This window comes from Serinus canaria, chromosome 25, assembly GCF_022539315.1.
Source record: "Serinus canaria isolate serCan28SL12 chromosome 25, serCan2020, whole genome shotgun sequence".
Classification (NCBI taxonomy): Eukaryota; Metazoa; Chordata; class Aves; order Passeriformes; family Fringillidae; genus Serinus; species Serinus canaria.
The window spans coordinates 10,497,696-10,518,359 of NC_066338.1; the positions used below are offsets into that span (position 1 = coordinate 10,497,696).

Below are 20,664 nucleotides of genomic sequence, written 5' to 3' on the forward strand. Positions count from 1 at the left end.
CCAGCCTGAGCCTGCCAGACAGATGGATGGATGGATGGACAGATGGACACGAACCAGCACGGATGGATATAGCCAGGCAGCAGTGTCCTGGGCTGCAGCATCTCCAGTGACCCTTGGGAATGGAGTGGGATGTACACTGGGATCCTGCCCTGAGCACTGGGGACTAGGGTGCCTGGATGTCACTGGGGGCAGGTGGGACCTGCCTAAGCCTGGAGGATGGACGGACGGACGGATGGATGGATGGATGGATATATGGATGGATGGATGGGACGGACACAGCCGGACAGCAGCATCTTTGCCCACAGCATCTCCGAGGGTCCCCCAGGACGGAGCAGGGGGCTCATGTGGGTGGATTAAAAGGTCCCAGGTCAGCGGCGGCACTGGGGGGGCTGAGGCCGGGCCGGATCCCACCCTGGGCGTGGCAGTGCTGGTAATCCCCCCAAGAGGATTAGGGGAAACTTTTATTCCCTGTTTCAGGGCTAATCCCTGGGCTGGTGGGGCTCAGCGAGGGAGGCCAGGATCTTGTGCTGCTGCTGAGGTTCTGGGGTTGCATCCTGCCCCCTCCCAGCCCCTCACACCCCCATGGCCACCCCCACAAGCCCTTTTTGCTATCCTGCCCCTCCACTCCCTTTGGGACCTCATCCTGCTCCCCCTGTAGCCCCTCCCAGCCTCCAATCTGTTCCCAGTCCCCCATAGCCACCAAACGTGGGGTGAACTGGGACCACCCCACACTGGAGAGGGGCTGGGGATGCGGGGGGCTCCCAATTCCTCCCCAAAGCAGGTCCCCCCTCTCCTTAATCCCACAGCTTTAATAACAGCACTGCAAAGCTCTGCCAAATGTCTGGTCCCTGCACATCTCTGTGCCGCCTTCCTGCCCCCCAGCCACAGGACCACAGCCTGGGGAGGCTCCCCAATCTCCTGGGCTGCCTCCGTGCCCCCACCACGCTCCCCCAAATCAGGCACTGGCCGTGTAAAAGACTCCATATATTTCACATGTACAAAAAGTCACTGTGGGGGGAAGGGCAGGGGGGTCCTGGGGTGGGGGGCACCATCCTGCCCCTCTCCCAGTGCCCCCCCAGCCTGGCTTTGGTCCCTTTTTTTTGGCACTTAGTGTTCACATCAGTGGTCAAAGTGTCGAGCGCGGGGTGGAGGGGTCCCTCTGGTCCCTGTAGTGGGGCTGGGGGCTCTGAGGCAGTGAGCCCCCCCGGGGACAAGGGGACCCTGATGGGGGGGGAGCACCCCACGGGTCAGCTCCTGATGCTGGAGCCCCACCACAGATGGATTTGGCTTCTGCCTTGGGCGGGCAGGGGGTGCAGGGTCTCCCCGGGCACAGGGATATCACCCGTGTGAATGGTGGCACGGGGACATTTTGGTCCTGTCCCACGTGGTGTCAGGGCAGAACGGAGCCTCGCTGGCACTTGGGGGGCAGAGGGGGCTGAGCAGGGACTGAGACAGCCCCAGTCCTCCCCTGCCCCCCGGTGGGGCTCCCTTTGCCTTGCTGGGCTACAGGCGGATCCACCTTCGGGCTGTGGGATGGAAGGGATAGTCAGGGACAGAGCCGGGGACACCTGGCCTGGCCAAGTGACCCCCCCAGAGTACAGGCACCTCCAGGCACTGGCCTAGGACCCAGTAATGCACTGGGATCCCCACTCTGGGCTCCAGCAGGGCACTGGGACCATACCCTGGCATCCAGTCTTACACTGGGACCCTGCCTTGGGATCCAGTTTTGCCCTGGGATCCTGCCAGAACCCAGGAGTGCACTGGGACCTTGTCCTTGGACCCAGTAGTGCACTGGGATACCAGCCTGGGATCCAGCACTGTGCTGGGATCCCATCTTGGAACCCAGTAGTGCCCTGGGATCCTGCCCTGGGATCCAGTGACCCCACTCTGGGATCCAATATTGCAGAAGGATCTGTGCTGGAATCCAGCCTTGCTCCAGGATTCAGTGCTGGGATCCTGTGCCAGGGCTCAATCTGTGCTGGAATCCAGCCTTAATTGTGGATCTTGTGCTGGGATCTTGTGCTGGGACCCAGCCTTGCTCCAGGATCCTGGACTGGAATCCTGTGCCAGGACTCCATGCCGGGTAGCAACATTTCACTGGGATCCAGCACCAGGAGCTGGCCTTCCACCCAGATCCAGCCTTATGCTGGGATCCTGTGCTGGGATCCTGTGCTGGGATCCTGCCTTGCACTGGGATCCTGTGCTGGGATCCAGCTCTGAGTTGTGATCCTGTATTGGGATCCAGCTGTGCACTGGGAACTTGTGCTGGGATCCAGCTCTGTGCTGGGATCCTGTGCTGGGATCCTGCCTTGCACTGGGATCCTGTGCTGGGATCCAGCTCTGAGTTGTGATCCTGTATTGGGATCCAGCTGTGCACTGGGAACTTGTGCTGGGATCCAGCTCTGTGCTGGGATCCTGTGCTGGGATCCTGCCTTGCACTGGGATCCTGTTCTGGGACCCAGCTCTGTGCTGGGATCCAGCTTTGCACTGGGAACTTGTGCTGGGATCCAGCTCTGTGCTGGGATCCTGTGCTGGGATCCAGCTTTGCACTGGGAACTTGTGCTGGGATCCAGCTCTGAGTTGGGATCCTGTGCTGGGATCCAGCCTTGCACTGGGATCCTGTGCTGGGATCCTGCCTTGAACCAGGATCCTGTGCTGGGATCCAGCTCTGAGTTGGGATCCTGTGCTGGGATCCTGTGCTGGGATCCAGCCTTGCATTAAGATCCTGCCCCGATCCAAAGGCCTGGGGCACACCAGACACCCTGGGGTGACAACATGCAGGGAGGGGGGCGTGCAGAAGGGGGCATGCGGGGTCAGGAGGAACCCAGGGGGATCCAGGTGGGATCCAAGGGGATCCAGGCATGCAGGTGGTACCTGGGCTCTTAACAGCTGGACTCGTCGTGGTGGGACGGGTCGCAGAAGAAGCGGGAGCCCCGCTTGGCCGTGCGGGCAGTGAAGGGGACGCTCTTCAGCGCTGTGGGGGGATGGGCAGGGGACGGGGGGACAGGGACACGTCAGCCCCCGTGGCTGGCAGGGCCAGGGCTGGGGGCCGGGGCTGAGGGGGCCGTACCGGTGATGATGTCCTCGATGGTGCCATCCTTGCCCTCGTACATGGGCCGGTGGTCCTTGGCCTGGCGCCGCCGCAGCTCCGCGATCAGCTCCTGCTGCTGCCACTTGTTCCGCTGCGAGGGAGGCACGGGGTTCCAGGTTAGGGACACAGGGGTCCCCTCCGTGCCCCCTACTCCCCAGCCCACTCCGTGGCTGCCTCCACTAACCTTCTCCTGCTTTTTAGCCTCCTGTGCCAGCAGCTTCTCCCGCATCACCTCCTCCTGCTTCTTCCGTGTCTCGTTCTCCTGCTCCGCGTCCTGCCGGGGCACACAGGTGGGGAGTGTCAGCTTTCCCCCACCATGGTGCCACTCACCTGCAGGGTACCCCCTCCCAGCCCCACCTCACCTTGTAAGAGTGGATAAAGCGGACGAAGACCGGGAAGAAGACAGACGGGGGGGTGGTCTTGGGGCTCTCGCCGAAATACCGCACCACGGTGTTGTAGGCGTCCTGGCACAGGAGCGGGGGTCAGGCACGGGCAGTGTCCGGCACAGGGGGAGCACAAGGCATGAAGGGCACCACGGGTGGGCAAAGCAGGGCAGGAGAGCACGAGGAGTGTGCAGAGCGAGGTGTGTGTGATAAGAAATGCACACGGAGAATGCAAAGGAAGGCAGGAGAGCATGAGGAGTGTGCAGAGCGAGGTGTGAGTGACCAGATGTGCATGAGAAGTTTGCAGAGCCAGGAGCAGAACCAGATGTGCACAAGGAGCGTACAAGACAAGGTTTGGATGAGCAGCTGTGCACAAGGACTATTCAAGACAAGGCATGGATGACAAAGAATGACACGGAACATGCAGAGGAAAGCAGGAGTGCAAGAAGAGCATGCAGAACAAGGTGTGGGTGACCAGGTGTGCACAAGGAGTTTGCAGAGCAAGGTATGGCTGAGCAGGTGTGCACAAGGACCATGCAGAGCGAGGTGTGGATGAAAAGAATGCAGAAGCATGCAGACACGCAGAAGAAAGCAGGAGTGCAAGAGGAGCATGCAGAGCAAGATGTGGATGACCAGCTGTGCACAAGGCGTTTGCAGAGCGAGGCGTGGCTGACCAGCTGTGCCAGCTGTGGCTGGTGCCAGGCCGGGTTTGAGCAGCCCTCACCTCAGCCGTGCGCGCGTCGCGCTGCAGCCGCTCGAGCTGCCCCTCGCTGCCGCCCAGGAAGCCGCGCAGCACCGCGCTCTCGTGCTGCCCACACTCCCGCCGCAGCAGCTCCATGCCCCGGCCCAGCTCCTTCACATCCAGCAGCACGTTCTCCAGGGACACTGCAGGGACACGGGACGGGTCAGTGGCTGTGTGAGGGCGGGACAGCGAGGTGGGGCCACGGACACAGGTTGAGGGGCACCTGCTGCAGCTTTCTCCACAAAGTGCAGCTCCTGCCAGAAAGTCGCCAGCTCTGGGTACTTCTCCCGCACTGTCAGCGCAATGAAGTGCAGCAATGTCATCTTCCTGTCTGTTGACTTGGTGTCCAGGAGCTGCAGGAGGATTTGGAGAGCGGGTCAGGGCTGTGGGATGGGAACCTCGGGGTCCCAGGGAGCTGGGGAGGGGCTGCCCACCAGGTCCAGGCTCTGCAATTTGAAGCCGTAGACTGCGCCGCGTTTGCTGCTGTTCATGTAGTTGCCCAGCGCCAAGATGATCTGCAGGAGCAAAGCAGCAGGGTTGGAGGGTCAGGAGGGAGCGAGACCCCCACAGGATCCCCCTCACCCAGCTACAGTGAGGCTGGATGAAGGACCCCCCACCCAGCCTATCCCCACATCCCCACCTCTAACATGTGCTTCAGCTTCTGCGACGACTTAACAGAGGCCGAGGCCGCGATGATGGCGTTGAGCTGCTGCAGAGGGACAGCACAGGGGGCTCAGCTGGGGTTCAGGGTGCACCAGGTGTGGTACCCCCCTCCCCAGCTCCATACCGGTGTCAGCATCTGGATATTCTCGGCGAAGTTGCCGAGGAAGGCCATGATGGCCATGCGCTGGGGCAGCCTCTCCACCTTGCTGAACTGCAGCATGAACCGGTCCTCATCTGCCAGCTCCTCCAGCGGCTTCCGCTCGCGCTCGTACTGCCTCAGCGCCTTGGCCTCCGCCTCCGTGGGCAGGAACCGCATCAGGCACTCCACAAAATCCACCGGCAGCGTCGCCAGGTCAAACCTGCCCCCGCACCGCAGTGTTGGGGAGCAGCTCCCCATGGTACCCAGTCTGGATCCCAACCTGGCTGCCTGTTTGGCCACCTGCAACCACAGCCAGACCCCCTGCACCCTGCCAGACCCCCTGCACCCTGCCTGGACCTCTGCACCCCCCCTGGACCTCCTGAACCCCAATCAGACCATGTGCACCCCAGCCAAGTCCTCTGCACCCCAGCAAGCCCTTCTGCACCTTGCCTGGCTCTCCTGTCGATCCCCCTCCCCCTGGCCAGACGCCCTGCAGCCCAACAAGCCCCTCTGCATTCTAGACAGTCTTTCTGCACCCTGCCTGGCCCCTCTGAACCTGCTGCACCTCTGCCAAGACCCCCTGATCCCCACCTCTGCCAAGGTCCCCTGATCCCCAAGCAGCCACCCTGCCCTCCAGCCAAACCATCTGAACCCCAGCCAGCCCTCTTGAACCCTGCCTGTCCCTCCTGCACCCCAGCCAGGCCTGCTGCACCCTGCCTGCACCCTCTGGACCCCAACAAGACCCCCTGAAACCCAACCAGTGGCCCTGTACCCTCTGTGGCCCCCCTGAACCCCAACCAGACCCACATGCCCCCCAGCCAAACCCTCCACAACCCAGCCAGTCCCCTTGAACCTGCCTGGTCCCTCTGCACCCCAAGTGGCTCCCCTGTGTCCCAGCTGTTCCCATTGTACCCCAGCCAAGGCCCTGTACCCTGCCTGAAACCCCCACACCACACCCAGACCCCCTCTGCACTCTGAGCTACTAGAATCTCACCCAGACCACCTGTCCCCTGTCCCAGCTGGCCCCTTACACTTTGCCTGGCCCCTTTGCACCCCAAGCAACCTCCCTGCACCCCAACCAGCCCCCTTGCACCCATCTCCCTCCTGCACCCCATTCCTGACCCTCCCTGCCCTCTGAGCCACCAGAACCTCACCCAGACCACCTGTCCCCTGTCCCAGCTAGTCCCTCTACACCTTGCCTGGTCCCTCTGCACCCCAACCAGCCCCTCTGAGCCCTGTCTACCCCTGCACCCCATTTTTGACCCTCCCTGCCCCATTTCTGCCTCCCAGTGCAGCCCGTACGTGTGGATGGCCCGGCAGATCTCGTCGGCGCTGCGGCCAGCCTTGCGCAGGGTGATGGCCAAGTTCTTGGCACGGTTGGCCTCCAGCAGGGTCACCTTGGTGGCCACTTTCTGCGCCGCCTTGCTCTTGGCACACACCAGGTCCAGCGCTGGGCCCTGCGCCTTGGTCTTGAACAGCTCCTCGAAGCGCTCCAGGTCCAGGTCCTGGGGGATAAGGGGGGTCAGAGCTGGGGCTGGGGGTGCCCACGTGGGGAGGAGGACTCCATGATATCAGAAGGCTAATTAAATACTTGATTATACTGTATTATTCTATACTATATTACTATTTTACTAATGTATTATATTCTATACTATATTAACATATACAATTACTATAATACTATATTATATTTTTATATACTATATATTAGTATATTCTACACTATATTACTATGCTATATTACATACTATAATATAATATATTATAGTATATTCTATACTATACTAAGTATATTATTCTATACTATATTACAGTATACTATTCTATACCATATTAATAATTATTATACTATTATTATATTATTCTATACCATATAACTATAAATATATACTATATATATTAGAATATTATATACTATATTACATATTATAATATACTATATTATAGTATATTCTATACTATATTACAGTATATTATTCTATACTATATTATTATATTACCATTATACTATATTACTACTATTATACTAGTATTCTATTATTCTATACTATATTACTATATATATAAATACTATATATATATTAGTATTTATATACCATATTAATATATTACCTATTATAATATACTAAATTATAGTATATTCTATATTATATTACTATATATTATATACTATACATATAAGTATATTATATACTATATTACTATCCTATATTAGATATTATACTATATTACAGTACATTATTCTATACTATATTACTATTATAGTATATTCTATACTATATTACTATATTATTATATGATATACATTAGTGTATATTACACTATATTACTATACTATATTACTGTACTATATTACTATATTACTATATTACTATATGACTGTTGGCCAACAGTCCCAACACACACACATGGATTTAACTGATCAATTAATCCAATTGACCAGAATAATTGATCACATAGCCAGAATCCAATCACCAATTCCCTTCAGGCAAACAATCTTTCACAACGCATCCCACTTGTCAACAACAAGAGGAGCAGCAATTGAGCTCAGAACAGATTTTTCCTTTCTCTGAGGTTCAGAGCATGAGAATCCCAGAAATATCCTTGGGAAGTTGTGGCTGGCTTTTCTCTGTGCAGAGAAATGAGGTGACAGAGGGGTCCTGGGCTCACCTCCAGCACCCTCTCGTCGTCCAGCTCGCTGAACACCGTCCCGCTGATCTGGCTGGGCTTCAGCGCTGTCCAGTTGAACACAGGCAGCCGGAACTTGGTCTTGATGGGCTTCTTGATCCGGATGGCTGCCAGCAGGGTGGGAGCCAGCTCAGCACCCCCAGGGCATGGGGACATGTCCTGTGCCCACCCTGAGCCACCTCAGCCTGGTGTCATCAATCCCTGGGCCACCCAATCCCCGTCCTGGGGTCCCTGAGCAGGAGTTCCTTGAGGATTGCAACCCCAGCACCCTGGTGTTTGGAACCCTTCCCTGTCCCTTGTCCCTGTCCCCGCAGTTCCTCTGTCCTCCCTGTCCACACAGTCCCTACATCACCGCAGTCCCCATGGTCCCCACATCCTCCCTGTCCCCACTGTCCCTGCACTGTCCCAGTCCCCACGTCCTCCCTGTTCCTGTCCTTACAGTGCCCACATCCTCCCTGTCCCCTGTCCCTGTCCCCACTGTCCCTGCACTGTCCCACTCCCCACGTCCTTCCTGTTCCCTGTCCCTGTTCCCACTGTCCCTGAACTGTCCCAGTCCCCACATCCAGTGCCCACACCCTCCCTGTCCCCTGTCCCCTGTCCCCTGTCCCCTGTCCCCATCCCGTGGTCCCCCTCATCCCCACGTACCTGAGAGCCCCACGGTGAGGGCGATGGAGGGTGAAGCCCCGGGCAGCGGCGGGGCCGGGGGACACTTCCCTGTGGAGCCATCAGATGGGGATGAGACCCCAATTCTGGGGACCACGCAGCCTCGGGAGCAGCCCAGCACCAGGGACATCCCTGCCTGGAGCCCTCCCACCCCTGGGGACACCCAGCTCTGAGCTGCCCCAGTTTTGGGTGTCCCTCCTCACCTGGGAGCGGGGGCGCGGGGGGCGGCAGCGGGGGAGGCGGGGGGGGCGGGGGGGGCGCGGCTTCCACGGGGGGCAGGACCGGGGGTCGCAGGGTCTCCTCCGAGGGCTCGGGCTGCGGAGGTGGCGGCTCGGCGCTGGGAACCGGGGGCGGCTCGGAGCCGTAGTGCCGCCGGAAAGCCTCGTCCTTCTCCTTGATCATCCTGCGCAGCGTGTGCACCTGGTGGCTCGTGTGCTCGTAGGTCTCCTGGGGACAGCGAGCGTCAGTCCAGGGGGATTGGGACCCTTCCCCACTCCCTACAGCCCCTAGGGCCCCCCCAGCACACCTTGACCACCTCCAGCTCCTTCTCTCGCTGCAGCAGCTGCTTCTCCAGCTCCGCCACCCGCATCATGTTCTCGTTCTCCAGGTCCAGCAGCTTCTCCGTTAGCTGGGGAGGGGGACACGGCTGTGACAGCAGCTCAGGGACGCCCCTGATGTCACCTCTGACCTCCCTGGGACTCAACAAGGAACATCCCTCCACCCCCCCGCGCTCACATACATGGGACAGGTGCTCCTCCAGCTCCTCCACCTTCTCCAGAGCCACATTTTTGGTCTCAGCATCCTCCAGCAGTCCCCCCACATCAAAGACGTTGTCCAGGTACGCCTGGATCTGCACCTGCAGCTTCTCGCTCTCCGTGTGCCTCGACTTCTGAGGGCACAAAGGCAGCATCAAGGATGGGGGGCCCCCAACACAGTTCCCCTGACCCTCAACCCCTCCAACACAGTTCCCCTGACCCTCAACCCCCCCAACACAGTTCTTCTGACCCTCCTTGACCCCCCAACACAGTTCCCCTGACCCTCAACCCCCCCAGCACAGTTCTCCTGACCCTCCTTGACCCCCCAACACAGTTCCCCTGACCCTCAACCCCCCCAGCACAGTTCCCCTGACCCTCAACCCCCCCAACACAGTTCCCCTGACCCTCAGCCCCCCCAGCACAGTTCCCCTGACCCTCCTTGACCCCCCCATACCTGCAGGAACTCCTCCAGCCCCAGTTTGGTGAACTCGTACTGGAGATGGACGCGGAAGTTCATGTCCTCCACCGAGTGCACCACGATGTTGATGAACTGCATACAGGCCACCTGCAGGCAGGGCTGGCGTCACCAGGAGTCCTCCTGGCCCCCCCGAGAGCCTCCCCCTTGCCCAGGACAAGATGTCCCACCATGAAGTCGATGTTGCTGTCCTCGTTGCGGAAGTATTCCATCAGCCGCTCAAAGCGGTGTTTCTCCTTGCACACCTGAGCAGGCACAAATGGGGTTACCTGGTGGGGCCCCCCAGCCACTGTCCCTCCCCCCACCTCCTGGACTCCACTTCCCTAATCCCAGTCTGGTCCTGGTGCTTCTAGACCCCCCCCATTCCTCATCTTCCCTGATCCCTCCATCACCTGTACTCCAGATTCCCCTTCCCAGCCTGGTCTTGGGGACCCTGGTGCCCCCATCCCAGCCTTCTCTTGGGGTTTTTCCTCATCCCAGATTGTCCAGGGGACCCTGCTGCCCCCATCCCAACCTTCTCTTGGAGTTTCCCTCATCCCACATTGCTCCTGGTGCCCCCATCCCAGCCTTCTCTTGGGGTGTCCCTCATCCCAGACTTCTCCTGGGGTCCCCAGTTCCTCCATTCCTGGGGTCCTGCTCCCCCATCCCAGCCTGCTCCTGTCTCCCTCCATTCCCCCATCCCAGCCTGCTCCTGTCTCCCTCCATTCCCCCCATCCCAACCTGGTCCTGTCTCCCTCCATTCCCCCCATCCCAACCTGGTCCTGTCTCCCTCCATTCCCCCCATCCCAACCTGGTCCTGTCTCCCTCCATTCCCCCCCATCCCAACCTGGTCCTGTCTCCCTCCATTCCCCCCCATCCCAGCCCTGTTCCCACTCCTCTCGTACCTCCTTGAAGTTGTCGAAGGCCGCCAGGATGATCTCGTGGCCGCCCCTCACCAGGCAGACAGCAGCCAGCAGCTCCAGCACCAGCGCCTTCATCCTGGCCACAGGGTCACCATCACCATCAGTGTCACCCCCAGCCAGCTCCAGGACCCCTGCCCCACCCTGCCAGACCCTCCCTTACCTCGGGTTTTTGTTGTTGAGACTCAGGGCGATCTCGTTGACAGCGTGGGGGTGAGACATGACCAGGTTGAAGCCATACTGCAGGGATGGAGAGAAAAAACTGTGTCAGCCGTGGTGGCACTGGTGACAACGGTGTCCCCACCGTGGGGTGACAGTACCTGGTAGTTCATGATGGCCCGAAGACACATGATGCAGAGGTGAACGTCATCCTTCTGGCTCACCAGGCGTGAGTTCTTCAGTGCCCTGCGGCTGGGCAGTGTGCCATAGCTGCAGGACAGGGCACACAGTGAGCGGGACTGGCACCTGCTGGTGCTGCACCAATGGGGGGACAGCATGGGGACAGCGTGGGGACAGCGTGGGACAGCGTGGGACAGCCGGGATTTCGGAGGGACAAAGGCAGCGAGAGGGCGACAGGGACAGAGTGTGCAGAGGCGGAGCAAAGGCGGGCACGGGGCTGGCCCCGGACAGCCGGTACTTACCCGGCAGGCGGGCGAGCGGCGAGGTGGGCACGGAGGGGACAGAGAGAGAGCACAGCCAGAGAGGGGCACCCCGGCCCTGGAAGCAGAAACGGGGTGCATTACCCCGGGGCGCGGGGGGAGAGCCAGAGCAGGGTGAGCGGGGGCAGAGGACAGGCAGGAGGGCAGTGGCGAGACGGCGATGGCAGTGCCAGGGCTGCACGGGCCGGCAGGGCGGGCACGGCACGCGAGGCAGAACAGGCTGTGGCACGCGTGGCACGTGTGCCACACCAAGGGCGAGGCACAGCACTGCGTTGGCACCGTGCAGGCGATGTGCGTGGCACGGGACAGGGCGGTGAGCGGCACCACGGCACAAGCCACGGCAGGACAGCACTTGGCACGGCACACACCATGGCACACTGGCACACACCATGGCACACTGGCACACACCATGGCACACGACAGAGCGCTCAGCAAGCAGCCAGAGCCCTGCAGCAGGACGTACCCCCATGGCAGGACGTCCCTCCAGAGTGGGACATCCTCCCGGGCACGTACCGTAGGGCGGTCTGGCGGGCAGAGCGGGCCAGGCTGCTGGTGAAGGGGGCGGGCAGGGCGCTGGGGTGCTGCAGATCCTCGATGGACCTGCTCCAGGAGCGCAGCTTCTCCAGTGCACCATCCTCGCCGCCTTCCAGGCCCTCAAAATCCAACCTGGTGGGGGGACACGCGCGCAGCGGGGGGGCACACTGCTTTGGCAGGGGGCACACAGCTCTGGCAGGGGGCACATGGCTCTGGGGGGGGCACACGGCTCTGGCAGGGGGCACACGGCTCTAGCGGGGGGCACACGGCTCTGGCGGGGTGCACACGGCTCTGGTAGAGGGCACACGGCTCTGGCGGGGGGCACACGGCTCTAGCGGGGGGCACACGGCTCTGGTGGGGGGCACATGGCTTTGGCAGGGGGGCACATGGCTCTAGCGGGGTGCACACGGCTCTAGCGAGGGTCACACGGCTCTGGCAGGGGGCACACGGCTCTAGCGAGGGTCACACGGCTCTGGCAGGGGGCACACGGCTCTAGCGAGGGTCACACGGCTCTGGCAGGGGGCACACGGCTCTAGCGAGGGTCACACGGCTCTGGCAGGGGGCACACGGCTCTGGCAGGGGGCACATGGCTCTGGTGGGGGCACACGGCTCTGGCGGGGGGCACACGGCTTTGGCAGGGGGCACACGGCTCTGGCAGGGTGCACACGGCTCCAGCACAGATGGCAAGCACTGAAGTAGGTGGTGAGTGGGTGCTTGCGGGGTGAGGAGAGGCACGAGGGTGGCTCTGGAATTCCCAGAGCAGGCAGGGAGGGTCTGAAAGTCCCGCATCCCTCAGAAGCCCGATGCAGACTGGTCCCTCCCTGCCTCAGGGATGATAAGGGACCAAGCAGTATCAGGAGTCGGCAGCAGGGAGCTGCCATATCCATCAGGAACTTCCAGGCTCCCCAAGGACTCCCTGGATTCCCCCCCCCTCCACCCAGGGACCCCCCGACCCCACTCACATGACGGCGCACTGGGCGAAGGACAGGTAGTTCACCAGCACGTCCAGCCCCTTGTTCTCATCATTGAGGAACTCCCGCACCCACCTGCGGCACCAGGTACCCATCAGAGCCCGCAGGAGCCGGGGATCCCCCCAGCACAACCCCCTCTAACACGGAGAGCCCCGTCCTGGCGCGGGGACGGCGGGGGCACTGCCCTGGTGGGTGCAGCCCCTCCGCTATCAGCGGTGCCAGCGCCAGCGCGGGGTTATCTGAGGAGCGCAGCGCAGGGAGGGCTCGGGGTGGGCGGGAAACGGGGGTTGGTGCTGGGGCTGCACCCCCAACCCCACCCCGGGAACCTCGCGGGGAAAGGAGAGGATTCGGGAGGCCCCGACCTTTGGGAGGGTGTTGGGGTGCACTTGTGAGGTGCTGCGCCCACGGGCAATGAGGGGGTGGGGGTACAGGGGGTGGGGGATTCACGCAGGAGCACCGGGGGTCCCCAGGCCAGCCCACCACCGTGCGTCAGGGAGCCACGGGGGCCGCGGCCGCCCCTTTCCTGCCGCCGCCAGCCCCCTCGCCCCAGCCCGTTTCCTGTCTCCGGCTGCTGCTATTTTGGGTCCGTAGGCAGGGACGAGCGGGGCCGGCGGCGGGGAACAGCCGGCATGTGCACGAGCCGCCCCGGGCACGACTGCGCCACCGGGAACCCGTCGCTGATGTCCCCGGCACCCCCGGGACGGCTCCGTCCCGCCCGATTCCCCGCGCGGCTCCGGGGCATCCCGGGGCGGCTCGGGGTGTCACCGGCTCGGCCATGGAGCCGACCGAGCCCTCTGGTCGGTCGGGAGGAGCCGGCCAGGATCTGGCCACGCTGCCTCGTTCAGGGCGTCATCGCCGGCCCATCCGCCCCGGCATCCGCCCCGGGGAGCTGCCCGCGGGCCGGGGCAGGAACCGGCCCAGTTCCTGCAGCGCCTCCGGCTTCCCCTGCAGCTGTGTGGGGCTGGTGACAGCACCCCGCGGTCCCTCCGGGACCTCACGTGCCATCCGTAATTCTGCACCCCCAGCCTGGACCCCACAGCCCCTCCCCGGGACCCCACACTCACCCAATGTGGTTTGTCCTCAGGCTGATCTCCAGCTCCCGCAGCACCTTGGTGGATTCCTGCACCCTCCTCCTGAACTTCTGGGGGCAGAGCGAGGCTGAGCTGTGCTCCCCCAGACTCCCCAAACCCCCCAAGGCGGCCCCTATGCCCCCAAGGCTCCCCTAGACCCACCAAGGCACCCCCAAAGCCCCCAGCCCCTCACCTTCCGTGTGACACCCGGCTCCAGGAAGCTGCGCAGCTTCTGGATGTAGGCATGGGGTGGGCTCTTCACCTGGAACCGCTCCTGGGGGGGACAGGAGGGTGTTGGTGACACGGGGACAGCAGCAGTGTCTCCTCCCCAGGACCCCCATGGGCCACCCAGCCCCACCTGGTCACAGATGAGGTCCCACTTCTTCTCGTTGTCATACTGGCGCAGCAGCCGAGCTTTGTCCGGGGGCAGGTTCATGGAGCTCTGGGGACACAGAGGGGGTGTCACCCTGAGGGACATGGGGACAGTGCCCCCAAGGGGCACCGAGACCCATGGTACAGCCTGGGTGGTCCCAAAAAGCACCCACAGCACAGCCAGGGTCCCGTTAGGGCACCCTGACCCATGACATAGCCATAGTCCCTGGCACCAGGGTGTTCCAGCAGGTACAGATGTGGCACGGGCACAGCAGTGCCACCGGGGCCATGTGCCAACCACCAGCGGCACCAAATCTCTCCATCCCTGACGCATCCTTCCTGTCTGCACCCGCTTCCGTGCCACAACCGCAGCCTCTGCTCCCGACCGTGGCACAGGGCCAGGCAACGGTGCCAGCACCCCAGGACACCAGACACAGGGACAGACACCGGTGCCAGCTCCCCAGGACACCAGACACGGGGCCAGGCACTGGTGCCAGCTCCCCAGGACACCGGACATGAAGCCCAGCACTGGTGGCTGCTCATTGGGACACCGGGCACAAGGCCAGGTTCTGGTGCTGGCCCAGGGTCACTGGGGAGACCCCAGTGGTATGTGGCACAGGACAAATGGGGTGCCACAGTGGGCACCAGGCATGCCAGAGGGGACTGCCCTCTGGGTGGGTAATGCCACCCCAGGGAGAGATGCCAGCCTATGTGGGCGATGTCACCCTGGTGGGAGATGGCATTGCTCTTGGTGATGTCACCCTGGTGGGAGATGGCATTGCTCTGGATGATGTCACCCTGGTGGGTGCTGCCAGCCCAGCTCATGATGCCACGCTGGTGGGAAATGTCACCCTGGTGGGAGATGCCACCCGAGTGACACAGCTCGGGGTAGCCCCGTTATCAGGAGCCGTCACCATGGCTGCTCCACCCCTCCATGTCAGCCCTGCCCTGCTCATCCCGATCCCACGGGAAACCGGGACAGAGCCTGGGCGAGGCCATGCACCTCTGGGCAAGGTTCCCACGAGACTGACCACCAGCAGGGACTGACCACCAACAGGGACTGACCACCAGCACAGTGCCACCAAAACTGCCCCCCCGAAGGGCACCATGCCCTCCCCACAGGGCTGCGGTTATTCCCCCTTGGCCAGCAGTAAAATCCCGGGCCTCGCTGGGAATGGAGGCGGAAAGGACGCCCGGAGACCCCGCCTGGGGGCGAGGGGCGCCCGCGGGGGGCTTTGAAGCGCAGCAGCCCGTCCCGGCGTTCCCGCCGCTCCGTTTCCTGCCTTTGTGGTGGGAACGCGGCCGCTCCCGGCCGGGCACTTCCTCCGCCGTCCGCCCCACCGGGAGCCCCCATGGCTATCCCGGGGTTGAATCCCACCGGGAAACGGCGGTACCGGGGCTGGAGTCTGCCCCGGGGCTGGGGGGCTCCGAGGGGGATCCTCGCCTCCGGGAGCCGCCGGACCTCCATCACATGATGGAATATTTTCCGCCCCCGGCAGCAGCCGGGACGGCACCGGGCGCTGCCGACGGCCGCGGGGACATTTTGGGGGAGGCAGGTGCCACCACCCTGCAAAGCGACCCCCTCCGGTACCGGTGTCGCCCGGCAGGACGTGTCCCCCCCCGCCACAGGCCCCGCGGAGACCGGCGGCCGCATCCGCCCCGCGTGGGATGCGGGACGGGCAGCGCCGCCGCGGGCGGGAGCCGCTCGTCACCGGCGGGACGCGCCCACGCCGGGGGTGCCGGTGCCCCCCGGTGCCCCCGATTTCGGCTTCCAGAGCCCCGTGGGACTACACTCGGCATTTCCTGCCCGGCTGCGGCTTCCGCTGGCGGCGGCTCCCACCGGGATGGCGGGGCCGGTTGCGGGGGCCGGGGGGCACCGGTGTCACCCAGCCACGGTGTCCTGGCGGTGTCCCCCCCACCCAAAACAAAAGTCGGCGCTGCGGAGGGGCCACTGGGACGGCTCGTGGGCCACCCAAGCGCCGGTGGGACGCCTCCGCGGTGTTGGTGGTCCCGGTGGCACCGGGGGCACTGCCGAGCCAAGTCCCGGGGCCGCGGTGGCACCAGGGTGGCCACCGCCCCGGCTGTGACAGCGGACCGGGCACCGCTCAGGGCACCCGCGCCCACCGGGAACCACTTCATGCACCGGGAAACCGGGAAGCCCCGCACCCAGCGGGGAATCCCAGCCCTGCGGTCCCCCGCACCCGCGCAGAAACCCAGCTCCAGCCCAGCGCTCTGCCCCGACCGGACTTTCCCGGTTTAGAAAGTCCCCGGGCCTCAGGGGCCCCCGCGGTGGCACCGGGAGTGGCGTCACCCCCGGGGCTGTCCCGGGTGGGGTGTTCCCCGCGGCCTCGCGGCCACTGCCCATCCCCGCGGGCACCGGCGCTCCCCGCCCGCCCCTGGCGGCTCCGGGCGGCGGTGCCGTCCCGGCGGTGCCCGGTGCCCGCCAACTGGTCCGGGAGTGCGCATCGGGAGGAGACCCGGGAAAGGATGAACCGGGGGGAGGCTCAGCGGGAACACCTAAGGAGTGAACCGGCGAAGCGCATCGGGGGTACATCGGGAACTGAGGGTGAGCACCGGGAACTGAGGAGCGCGGCGGGGGTCGGCCTCTCACCAGCACCAGGGCGAAGCGCTCCTCCAGCTCGCAGGGCTCCGGCATCGGCATCTTGCCCGGGGCGAACAGTCCGGCTCCCCCCGGGGCCGTCGGTGTTCCCGGGCCCCGGGGCAGCGCCTCCCCGTCCGCGCTCTCCACGTTCCCCATCCCCGGCCCAGGCACCGGGGGGCGGTGGGGGAGGTTCAGCCCGTCGTGTCCGGCGCTGCCACCGCCTCCCGGTCTCGCCCCGCCCGCCCCGCCCGGTCCCGCCCCAGCGCTGCTCATCCTCGGCGGCGCCACCAGGGGGCGCCCTCCAGGGCGGCGGCGCCACGGGAGGGCGCCCAAAGGCCGGCTGTGAGCGGCGCGCTCCGATTGGCCGGGCCGTGCCCACGTTGACCAATCAGCGCCGCGCTCGCGCGCGTGGGAGGGTTCTGCTCGCCCAACGGTGGCGCTCGGGCGCGGCCCAGACCGTGACGGCGACTCGAGACGAGCCCCGCCCCGAGGGATGACGATAACCAATAGAATGAGGTGGAAGGCGGAACTACGCGTGGTTTCAGCCAATGAGCGGCGGGGGCGTGGCGCAGAGCTCGCGGCCTGGCACGGACGGCGGACGCGGCGCAGGTGCGGGCGGGGGGCGCGGGCGGGGCGGCCCCGGCGGATCCCCGGGGGTCCCAGAGCGGCTGCGGACCCCGGGCGATCCCCACGGCACCTCCAGAGCTCACCCCGAGCGGCCCGCGGGGGTCCCGCCCCCACCAGGCCCCGTGGCGGGGGGGGGGCGCGCACGGGTTGGGCCCCGGGGGTCTCGGCCCGGTTCTAACGGGAGGAGCGGGGGGGGGAGCGGGGCGGCGGAGCGGGGGAAGGGCCGGGGCAGCGCCGGACGGGGGGGGTGCTGGAAGCGGCGGGTGGGTAAAGGTCGCTCGGAGCTGGCCAGGGGCGGCAGCAGCGAAAGCGAAAGCGGCGCTGGGGGCGGGGAGGGCGGCTCGGGGCCCGGCACCGGTGCTCGGCGGGCCCTGCCCGGTGGAACCGGCTGTCACTGCGGCCGGAGGGGTGTCACCCCGGGGTGGAGGGGCTCTCACGGCCCTGTCACGCACACCCCCGCCGCCACACCCCGCCCGGGACCGTCCCCACGGCTCCTCCCCTGCCTTGCCCTCTGACCTGGGGCTTCCCCAGGGCCCCGTGGCACCGGCCCAGCGGTGGCAGCGCTCCAGTGCCACCCTGTGTCACTGTCCCCGTGCTCAGCTGTGACCTGTGCCCCCCTCGGCCGGGCTGGTGTGGCACGATGGGGCTCCTCTCGTGCAGCCTCCTCTCTGCCCGGGTGGTTCCTTGAAGCGTCCACCCTGCTCCCCTCGGGCCCTGCTCTGTCCCTTCCATCCCTTGGGGACAGCTGGCCCGTGCCACTGGCTGGGCAGGTCTGGCTCTGGCAGGTGCCAGAGGGGATAGAGCCGGCCGAGCCGGCTGGACCAGGAGGAGGAGGAGGGCGAGGAAGAGGAGGAGGAGGAGGCCCTGCCGGAGCCTCGTGCTGCCAGAGCCACCTCTGGGGACGTCATTACGGGCACTAATAGTCACCTGGCACAAAGACGTTTCCAGCTGCCAGCAGGGCTCCCACGACACCTTCAGGAGCTCCCCTGGCCCCAGAGCAGCCCTGCTGCAGATCCCTCAGGGCTGCCCTGGCCTTGCAACAGCCCTGCAACACCCCAGGGCCCCCTGGCCCTGCAACAGCCGGCAGTGCTTGCACCAGCTGGACAAGGAAGGCTCCAGAACAGCTCCGGGGTTCTCACTCAGCTCCTGGGGGGGGTTTGGGAGCTTTGGGTGGGCTCCAGGTCCTTGCTGACCCTGCTTTCCCCTGGCAGTTTGCAGCCCTGTGGAGCGGCCGTGGGCCCATCCCAGCCTGGCACCATGAACGTCTTCGACCGCAGCATCAACTTTGATGCCCTCTTCAAGTTCTCCCATATGTGAGTGACACACAGGCAGGGCAGGGGGCTCGGGGGGCTGTGCCAGCCCTCCCTGCCCACCTCACCACCCCCTCCTCCTCGCCCACAGCTCGGCCTCCACCCAGGAGCACCTGAAGAGGGTCTATGGCAGCTTTGCCATCTGCATGTTTGTGGCAGCTGCGGGCGCCTACATCAACGTGGTGACCCACCTTTTCCAGGTGAGGGGCCTTTGCAGGGCTGCAGGTGGCACCCCCAGCCCTGCAGCACCCCGGTGAGGCAATGCCCAGCCTTCACCTGTCTCTCCCTCTCCCAGTTTGGGCTCCTGACTGGCCTGGGGGCACTGGGGCTGATGGTTTGGCTCACAGCCACCCCTCACAGCCGTGAGACTGAGCAGAAGAGGCTGGGGATGCTGGTTGGCTTCGCCTTCCTCACAGGTAGGTGGGCACTGGGGACTCCCCTCACATCTCACAGGACCCCAAATCCTTCACAGGGGCCAGGTGAAGCCCCTCAGAATGGCTCTGGTGACACCCAATTCTGTCCTTCCAGGCATCAACCTGGGACCCCTCCTGCAAATGTGCATCTCCATCAACCCCAGGTAGGACACCCCCCGCCACAGACCCCATCCCCCACCTCCAGCTGCCACAAAGGTCCTGTTTACCCCCCCTGATGCCCCCCAAAATCCTCTGACCCCCTTCTCTTTGCCCCCAGCATCATCCCCACTGCCTTCCTGGGCACGGCCACCATCTTCGCCTGCTTCTCTCTGAGCGCCCTGTACGCCCGGCGCCGCAGCTACCTCTACCTAGGAGGTGAGAGGGGCTTTGGGGAGGGCTCTGGGGGTCTGGGGAACCCCCTGTTTGGGGGTGGGCTCTCCCCAGACCTGGCCCTGACTCCCTCGTCCTGCAGGTTTCCTGCTCTCCGGTCTCACCCTGCTGCTTCTCTCCACTCTGATTAACGCCTTTGTGAGATCCACCTGGCTCTTCACGGTGAGTCCACCCTGCTGAGGATGGACAGACAGGTGACACCAGCAGGGAGGGGACTGTCCCCACCTGATGCCTCTCTACGCCCCACAGGCCAACCTGTACGTGGCTCTGATGGTCATGTGTGGCTTCGTGCTCTTCGACACGCAGCTCATCATTGAGAAGGCGGAGAGCGGGGACAAGGATTACATCTGGTGGGTGCTGGGGACACAGAGGGGTGACACAGGGGGCAGGGTGGCCCTCCCTGAGCATCCATCCATCCCTCCCTCCCTCTCTTTCCCAGGCACTGCGTCGATCTCTTCCTGGACTTTGTCAACATCTTCCGGGAGCTCCTGATGATCCTGGGCATGTCCGAGGTGGGTGAGGGGCCCTGGGCAGGGCAGGGCAGGGGGACAGAGGGACAGAGCCCATGGTGACCGTGGCCACTCTCCTCTTGCAGAACAAGAAGAAGGAGAAGAAGTGAAGAGGCTCTGGGCCAAGGCAGAGCCACCCCTGTGTCCTCATGTCCCTTCCTGTCCCTCTCTGTCATTAAAGGGGCTGCGCTTTGCTGCCGAGGAAGCAGCCAGAAGCTTTTGCACCTCGTGGGTTTTTCTCTCGTTCAGCTTTTTTTTTTTTTTTTTTTTTTCTTTTGATTAAAAACCAGCCAATTTGTGAATCCTGCTGGAGTTTGGCTCCCCTTGGTTTTCCCCCAGCCTGTGACCCTTGGAGTGGTCACCCATGTGTCCTCTTCCCTCCGAGGTTTGTCCCTAGCCCCACCCGGGGCATTACCCTTCCCCGGGAGGCCGTGAGGCCCCAGAGCCAGCCCTTGGGCGGTTGTTGGTGGGACCCCCCCTCAGCCAAACTCATTGGTGGAGCCTCCCCTTCAGCACCAGTGCCAAGAAATGAACGTGTGCTGGGAGGGGGGCGTGGGGACGTGGCATTCCCAGCGCTCCTAGTCCCGCCATCTCCGCTCTTTGTACACCGGGATGATTCAATAAATCGCTCAGACTCCAAACTCTTGTCCCCTTCTTTCCATCCCCCGTGTCCGTCCATCCATCCTCCCATCCCTCTGTCCCTCCCTGG

General features: G+C 63.5%; 2 protein-coding genes across 6 annotated transcripts; one reads left to right on the plus strand and one right to left on the minus strand.

Annotated features, from left to right (window-relative positions):
* Window positions 1-984: 984 nt before the first annotated feature.
* FMNL3 (formin like 3) lies at window positions 985-17,193 on the minus strand. Of its 5 annotated transcripts, none has more exons than XM_050983844.1 (27): window positions 16,716-17,193; window positions 14,091-14,174; window positions 13,926-14,006; window positions 13,727-13,803; window positions 12,654-12,737; window positions 11,671-11,823; window positions 10,819-10,927; window positions 10,662-10,738; window positions 10,484-10,577; window positions 9,770-9,844; window positions 9,579-9,689; window positions 9,109-9,255; window positions 8,896-8,997; window positions 8,573-8,816; window positions 8,352-8,420; window positions 7,689-7,813; window positions 6,321-6,523; window positions 5,004-5,238; window positions 4,857-4,925; window positions 4,651-4,731; window positions 4,440-4,569; window positions 4,199-4,359; window positions 3,454-3,555; window positions 3,276-3,365; window positions 3,071-3,182; window positions 2,875-2,974; window positions 985-1,526 (listed from the first exon to the last, which is right to left on the minus strand). In XM_050983844.1, exons 1-26 carry the CDS (start codon window positions 16,977-16,979, stop codon window positions 2,883-2,885), a joined length of 3,171 nt encoding a protein of 1,056 aa, XP_050839801.1. In that variant the 5' UTR covers window positions 16,980-17,193; the 3' UTR covers window positions 985-1,526; window positions 2,875-2,882. The 5 variants fall into 5 exon arrangements, with proteins under 5 accessions (XP_050839801.1, XP_050839802.1, XP_050839803.1 ...); XM_050983843.1 differs by having other exon boundaries at window positions 987-1,526; window positions 9,109-9,258; window positions 16,716-16,994; XM_050983845.1 differs by lacking the exon at window positions 2,875-2,974 and having other exon boundaries at window positions 9,109-9,258.
* On the plus strand, window positions 17,184-20,596 carry TMBIM6 (transmembrane BAX inhibitor motif containing 6). The gene is made up of 10 exons (XM_050983848.1): window positions 17,184-17,315; window positions 18,545-18,646; window positions 18,735-18,843; window positions 18,939-19,059; window positions 19,172-19,220; window positions 19,334-19,431; window positions 19,529-19,608; window positions 19,696-19,796; window positions 19,886-19,958; window positions 20,042-20,596. The coding sequence occupies exons 1-10, from the start codon at window positions 17,200-17,202 to the stop codon at window positions 20,063-20,065; spliced, it is 873 nt and encodes a 290-aa protein (XP_050839805.1). The 5' UTR covers window positions 17,184-17,199; the 3' UTR covers window positions 20,066-20,596.
* Window positions 20,597-20,664: the final 68 nt, after the last annotated feature.